Source organism: Aristolochia californica, unplaced genomic scaffold (assembly GCF_029961685.1).
Source record: "Aristolochia californica isolate CCGP_79_NKW_82.1479 unplaced genomic scaffold, dmAriCali1.0.hap1 SCAF_9, whole genome shotgun sequence".
Lineage (NCBI taxonomy): Eukaryota > Viridiplantae > Streptophyta > Magnoliopsida > Piperales > Aristolochiaceae > Aristolochia > Aristolochia californica.
The window spans coordinates 4,235,982-4,243,627 of NW_027182290.1; the positions used below are offsets into that span (position 1 = coordinate 4,235,982).

At 35.8% G+C, this 7,646-nt stretch overlaps 1 protein-coding gene across 1 annotated transcript; it reads left to right on the forward strand.

Annotated features, from left to right (window-relative positions):
• Positions 1 to 1,460: 1,460 nt before the first annotated feature.
• LOC137941895 (uncharacterized) lies at positions 1,461 to 5,351 on the forward strand. The gene is made up of 2 exons (XM_068787506.1): positions 1,461 to 1,765; positions 4,816 to 5,351. The coding sequence occupies exons 1-2, from the start codon at positions 1,517 to 1,519 to the stop codon at positions 5,236 to 5,238; spliced, it is 672 nt and encodes a 223-aa protein (XP_068643607.1). The 5' UTR covers positions 1,461 to 1,516; the 3' UTR covers positions 5,239 to 5,351.
• The last annotated feature ends 2,295 nt before the right edge of the window (positions 5,352 to 7,646 follow it).

Below are 7,646 nucleotides of genomic sequence, written 5' to 3' on the forward strand. Positions count from 1 at the left end.
AAAAAAATCACTGTAATATCTATACATTTGATTAAACAGTGAAGATGAAATTTAATTGAAATACTAAACCCAAAATAGATAAATCATGGATAGAAATTGAATTTAATTAGAAGATAAACCATTTAAATCAGAAAATCGATCTTCTTCTTTTAAAAAAAACAATTATTTTGTTTTCTTTTTCAATCAGAATTAGATTCTTCACTAAATAGAATACTTGGTTAGTCTGGTTGGCATTTCACCTTCCTCCCAACAGTAGAGAACTCAGGCGGGAAGACAACCCACCATGCCTCACATGAGAGTCACACTGGTTATTTTCATTTAACTTTAATTTTTTTTAGTTTAATATATATTTAAATATTTATTATTTAATATTTTTATTTTAATGTTTGGGCACACTAAAAAAAATTAATATTACATTTTGATGGTTGTCCCATAAATTGGGCCTACTACAAAAAAAAGACTTCAAAACTTGTCTCCAAGGGGGTACATGTAGACATGGAAACTTGATTGTCAAATTTTTTTACATCGATGGCTAAAACACGGAGGAATTCGCCAAATTCTTGCCTCGAAATCACAACAAGCAAATGGTTCTTGTCGTCATTTTGTCGTAACTCGAGCTTGCCATATGTAAGTAGGAGACTAAAATTCTCTTCTAATTGCTAAATGAAAATTACTCAAAGAACCTGACCCAAGTTAGACAAAAGTTTTCCAAATTTGCAATGGAGATCACTAAAGACAAGACCAAAAAATCACTTAGTAAATTTTTTTTGTGCAATCTTATCGTAAACGATTGCATCGGTTTCATAGACTGACCTATTTTATTGTTTACATATATTATTGTGGTCTTGGGTTAAGTACATATGCCTTCCGCTCCTAATAGGCTAGTCTTTTAGATAGTATTAACTAGGTGTTTAACATTTGGTATAAGAGAGGGGCCTACGTCACGAGTTCCACTCCCAATAGGCGCGAGATATCGCACTGCCCGGATGCAAAGGATTATGTCCACATCGCCATTGTTAGGCCATTGTGGTCGTTGGCTTGTGACGTTGGGTGTCTTGTTGTGGTCCTGGGTTAAGTACTTACGTCTTTCGTTCCTAATAGGCCGGTTTTTTAGATAATATTGACTACATGCTTAACATATATATATATACGACTATATGCCTTTATATTGAACTATTGATGTTATATATTTATTTAGAATGTAAAGATGTTTCCACGTTTTTAGAATTTTTATATTATATATGCATATCAAATTAAAATCTTATTACTGGACCCGGTCTAGTCACCAGGTCAGTGACCGGGTCGGGTTTCTAACCTTTCAGAAGAAACTAGTTATTTATTTATTATTATTATTTTAAATGACCATCAACCCAGTCTGACCGGGTTAGACCGAAATAGGCCATCCATGTGATTGATTTAATGGCCGACTCGGTTCCAACAACATAAATCCCCAGCCACCGCTTTCTTCTTGTGCTAGGGTTTTTGTTAGCGACGCTGCTACTGTTTTTGCTCGGTAATGGCATCTCAAGAAGCAGTGCCCACGATCTCCATGGAGATTGAAACAGGATCCCAAACCGGTACTGCACTGCCGCCAGCAAAGCCTAAGTTCGAGCCCCTTAAAGCTCACGATATCTCCGATGGGAAAGTTCAGTTTCGGAAAGTTTCAGTCCCTCCTCACCGTTTTACGCCACTGAAGAAAGCCTGGATGGAAATCTATACTCCTGTGTACGAGCAGATGAAAATTGATATACGTATGAATCTCAAGGTATTGACATTACTGTTCTTCTTTTGCTTCTCTATTGCCATTACACTTTTCTTCATGCTTCCTTTTATTGTTCCCCTTAATTTTTCTTTTTAGGTGTTTGAAATTCGGGTTGGTTCGTTTTTACTTTGTGCAGAAGAGTCAGGGTCTTTTTTAAACTTGGATTTTAGTATCAGAATCTCTGGTAGCAGGAACTACTAGGTTATTTGGTGGTTAGAAACTGGACTTCAGCTTCTAGAGTGTTTTACTAAGTTTGCAATACAAAAGCATGTCCTGCAAGTTGCAATGTTATATCTGCGACTGATGGAGGCTATAACTTGTTATCTATTTTTTCACTTGAAAAGATTTAGTCAAGTCCACTTAATACTTGTATAATATCAGCTGGGGGAAGCTTTACCTAGATTCGTTCATACTGTATAGGCCCATTAACTTGTTGGTTTTGCATACCTACTTTGTAGCAGATGGTTCTTAAGCATGTTAGACATGCTATTGTCTAGGATTCAACTAACCAGCTGTAACAAGGAGGGAATTAGTGTGGATTGGGTTTTTGGCTCAATGGTCACATTGGATGGTTTATAGTGTGAGATTTCAGTTCAAGTCTCACAAGGGAAAAGGGGTGTAGTGTGTGTGGAATCAGCAATAAAAAAGAAGAGGGAATTAGTGTGTTTGGAAGTGAAATCTGTAAAATTCTATTACCTGCCATAGTGCCAATGTTTTTATGTGAGTGGAAGTTATATAACAAGTATTTTTTATTCCATGTGGGATACAAAATCCATTATATGTGATAGAAAATGGGCTTCCAGAATATAGGGAGGACTTCTCTGATTCCATTTTCTTTTGTTCTCTTACTCTTTTTCCCATCATTTTGATTTTCTTTATTTTCTCTTTTTTTTATCTCTGTCCATCAATTTCTGAGAACACACTTTCACTGGAATTCGTGAGAAGTAAAATTCTACATCTTGGTGTTGAAGTCCAAAATCTATATCTCAGTGTCAGAATTTCAAGATAAGTGAGCCAATGTGAATGAGTCAATCTTTGAAAATGATTTAGTCAATTTAACATTTCTATAATGTCAACTGTATTAGCTTATTTGTGTCAGAGAAGTTCAACCTAGATCTAAGCCTATTAACTTGTTGATCTTGTATACCTACTTGTAGCAGATGCTTCTTAAGCCTGTCAGACATGCTTCTATCTAGTTCAACCTAGATCAGTGCTTAGGCCTATTAACGTGTTGGTCTTATTTACCTACTTGTAGCAGATGGTTCTTAAGCCTGTCAGACATGCTTCTATCTAGGATCCAACTAATCAACTGTAATAAAGAGGGAATTAAGTGTAGATTGGGTGTTTGGCTGAATGGTCACATGGGAGGGTTCAGAATTTGAGGTTCCATGTGCAAGTCTCTACAGGGGAAAGGGGTGTAGTGCACTGGGCTCAACATTAAAAAAGAAGAGGGGGATTAGTGTGATAGGAATTGGAATTCTCAAAAGTTCTTTTACCTGCCATAGTGCTAATGTTTAGGTGAGTGAAGTTATATAACACACATTTTTTTATTACATGTGGAATACAATTTCCATTCTATGTGAAAGAAAATAGACTTCCAGAATATAGGGAGGGCTTCTCTTATTTTATATCTTTGTTTTTTCTTTTTCTTTTTATCTTTTTCCATCATGAATGGTAATTTCTGTGAACACAGTGTCACTGGAATTTGTGAAAAATAAAATGCTAAATCCTGGTATTAAAGTCCAAAAGCTATATCTGAGTGTCAGAATTCGAGACATGCATAATGTGAATGAGTCTAATTTTAGGAGCATTTAGGCTGGTTTGGCAGCCTAAAGTTCAAAAGTCCAAAATGGTATTCACTGGGGATTGCGGATTCTCTGTGACTTCTGTATGTACACCTTTACTTGACGGATGAACCTTTTATGTACACTATGCTAGTATCGTAGAGAAGTCCAGCTAATTTTAGTCAGGAATTTGTAGGAAGATTTGCTGGAGTATACAAGAGTTCAGAGCATTGCATGTTGACTTTTTTTATTTTTATTTTTTGAGTTTTGATTACACATGCACGTGTGCTTGTTCAAGACTTGAACCCAAGACCTGCTGGATTATGTTACCGACTTTGGTTCATAATCTTTTCTTACTTGGTCCTTGCTGTATAAGAGAAAAGATTTATTTTTGAGTGAGCCATGGTTAAAATAGTGATAGAAAGAGGTTCTAAGAGCTTAAGTGTGTAAACTCATGTACTACACAAGGGACTTGAAGGACTAAACAGTTGCTACCGTGAAGCTATTGTTGGATGTTGCATTACAGGGCGTGTATGTGCCAATAGGAAACCTTAAAAATGACTAGAGGAAAAATTTCTGTTTGAGCAAAATTTCCTAGCGCTTGTGCCATTTTTGGGGATGAGAAATTTTTTCACCTGATTCGTCTTTGACTTATGAAAATGTTAAAAAAATAGGGAAATGAGTTTTCTATTGTGCAATAGGAAACAATGGGAAAAGTAAACTAAGAAGCACTAATGTGGTTCTAGGTCACTCAGCTCTGACCCTAATATTTTATTTTATCATATTTCTAAATTATTTATTTTCTTCTAGTGTAGACACAAATACCATAATTAATTCTGATGCTGTTTCTTATGGTAGAACAAATGCAAGAAAACTGGTTAAAGGAGTTTTTTCCATTAAGAAAAATTTCCAGTGAGAAAATTGGTCAAAGTAAAATAATTTTCCCCATTATTTTGATTCCCTATAACGGCATAAATGGTCCCTTGATTGCAAAAGTAGCTGTTTAATCTGTTTAATGTCTTGACACTTAGTTTCTTTAGTTTGTGCTTGCAACTTGGCATCTGTACTGGTGTCCTTCTCGAACATTGTTATTGTTAATACTATATTTGATGTATATCGTGGTGGATGAAAGAACGAAAGACTTGTAGCTTGAAGTACAATTTTTGACATTATCGTAGTCATTTCTTCTCAAAGTACCATTTTGCTTTCAATCTGCATTTTTACTTTTTATCTAAATTCTCATTGTGTTTCGAAATTTCGGAAAACCAGGCTAGAAAGGTGGAACTAAAGACTAAATCAGACACACCTGACATCAGTAACCTGCAGAAAAGTGCCGACTTTGTCCATGCATTCATGCTTGGTTTTGATATCATTGACGCAGTTGCACTTCTACGTTTGGACGACCTCTATGTGGATTCTTTTGAGATCAAAGATGTGAAGACACTTAAAGGCGAACATCTCTCTCGCGCAATTGGCAGGCTATCTGGCAAAGGTGGAAAGACCAAGTTTGCTATAGAGAACTCCACAAGAACCCGAATTGTGATAGCGGATACAAAGATTCACATACTAGGTTCTTTCTTGAATATCAAGGTAGCTAGAGATTCTCTCTGTAGCCTCATCCTTGGATCGCCAGCAGGTAAGGTCTATTCAAAACTCAGGGCTGTTACTGCTAGATTGGCGGAAAATTTTTGATTTTCCAATTTTTTTACACTTTCGTTAAGTTTTTTGTTATATGTTTGATTTACTATGAACGAGAATTCAGGTTAAATTACTGCAAGTGAAAAAAAAAGATTTGTCTCTGTCTATACCAATTACTAAAGCAATGGAACAATCTCATGAAAAAAGTTGGGTCTTATTTACCATGAGAATGATGCTCCTAGTGAAGCTAAGTCGGTATGCTCTTACTAAAAAACCTTAATTGGACCTCAGTTGAGAAAAACTAAAAATAGTTAAAATTCTTTCTCTGTGATTTTCCTCTAAGAGCCTATTTGTGCATTGAATAAGTAAAAGTGGCTTCGAAAGTGTTAGTGTGTTGTGTAAGTGGAGAGTGAAAGTATACAGGAAATTCACTTTCACTCACTAACTGAAAAACTGAGTGGTCGTTTGACGTTCAATTTGATTTTAATAAAAATATTCATATTTATTTATTATATTCATGATTTTTAATAATATATTAAATTATTAATTTAAAAGTAATAATTAAGATATCGTAAAAGTAAGAATTTAATTAAGTATACATTATAAAAGTAACCATGTTTGATTAGGTATATTATTTTTTATTTTTAATTAATTTATTTTTTATTAAAAAATTAAATAAATATCTTAATAAATTTAAATACATTAAAGTATTTTATTAATAAACTCATTCTCTATTTTCCACTAAATTTTTCATCATGCACATTAATACAAAAAAATATTTTACAATACATTTTATATTAAATACACTAATGCAAAAAATATAATTTATTTTTTACTAAATAATTTCACTTTCATTTTCACTTTACACTAACCCCTCCTAATATAAATGTGACAATTAATAATACAAGTGAACCCCCGAGGTTTTTCAAAGGCTTGACAACCTCTGGGCCATGATATCATTAGAATGTTATCATAAGTAACCAGTAATCAAACACCCTAACACACTGACAAATTGACTCTATTGACTATTACTCATGCTGAGGCAAGTCATCTGACCATTGAGATGATTGGTCTTCTTCCCATGTGCCCTCCATGACTGGGGCTTTGCGCGGACAATGCGTCGTGCTCCTGCGAATTACTCGCGTGCTGTCCCCAGTCAAATACTCTAGCAGAGGCTGTCCTGTTTTTTTAATGGATCACTCCGGCTACAATTAGTTATTCCTCTCTTAATAATATATACAAGTCAAACTTATTATGGTTCAACGTAACATCATTGGCGGGCAGTTGACCTAATCCCCATCATTAAGCATGGAGTTATCTCTTCATTAGATTACGACTCGTGACCCAGCGACTGTCACAACTCGCAGGGAATCCGAGGTCTGGTGAGTGGTGACTCGCTTAAGGCGGGTCCCACCTGCAAAATACTGGATAATTGAACTTTTTTTGTCATTACTCTAAAGACAAGTGACCGGTCAATGTGGGCCCTGTACTGGTCTATACGTTAGAAAATTATTAGTCCGCCAGCTGTCCTTATCTGGAGACCCCTCACATGCCAAAACAAAATCAGCTGTAACTGTTGCACAACCGAAGCGAACTAATTTTTGTGACTAAATTACCCTCATAAAGGTTTTTTCTCTTTACGAAGTATAAGGACATTTTTGGCAAATTCTCAAAAGCTGATGAAGGAGAGAAGATGAGCGGTGGATGCTACAAGACACAAAGAGAAGCGTCTGATTGAGACGCCCTACCATTGAGTTTGCGGGGCCGTAGCGACGTGGCGGTAGCGGAGACATCCCCGCGAAATCCGCAGCGTTCTCTGACGGCTGACGCCGACACGACCCACGGGTTCGAGGTGTCTTTTCATTTCAATGCGCTACATATGGTGGGCCAGGTGCTCTCGACGGTCGTCCGAGTCGGTTTTTGATAAACCTGACCCAGCCTCGAATATTTTGGAACTTATTCACATGGTTAATTTCTTTTTAATTTAAATTATTTCAAAAAATGATTTTAAAATACCATACTATAATTCTTTCATTTATACTCTTATTTATTATCATAGGAGGTTCAAATTAGATAAATTTTTATTATTTATAATTATAAAATAAATAACATAGTATAATTAACAATACTGAAATAATTGGTAATTATTTTATATAATGTTTTTATAAGAAAAATTAGATACTTGCTTGATTGGTTCAGCTTCCAATCCCTCTATGGAAGTGGTTGAACCGGTTCAGAATTGGGTTGGTTCTCTCAAACATTGAACCCGACTACGTTACCGAGAAGCAATTAGTAAACCAACTTTACAGGTTTTGGGCGGTGATGGCCGTACAGCGTCTGGGTGAGACGTATGTCATTAGACCAACAGCCGGTCATCCAAATCTATCACCCGCCATTGCAGCTGGCTTTCGGTGCTTAAAAGGAAGCAAACCGCTTTCTGCAAAGGGAACGCGAATCGCTTT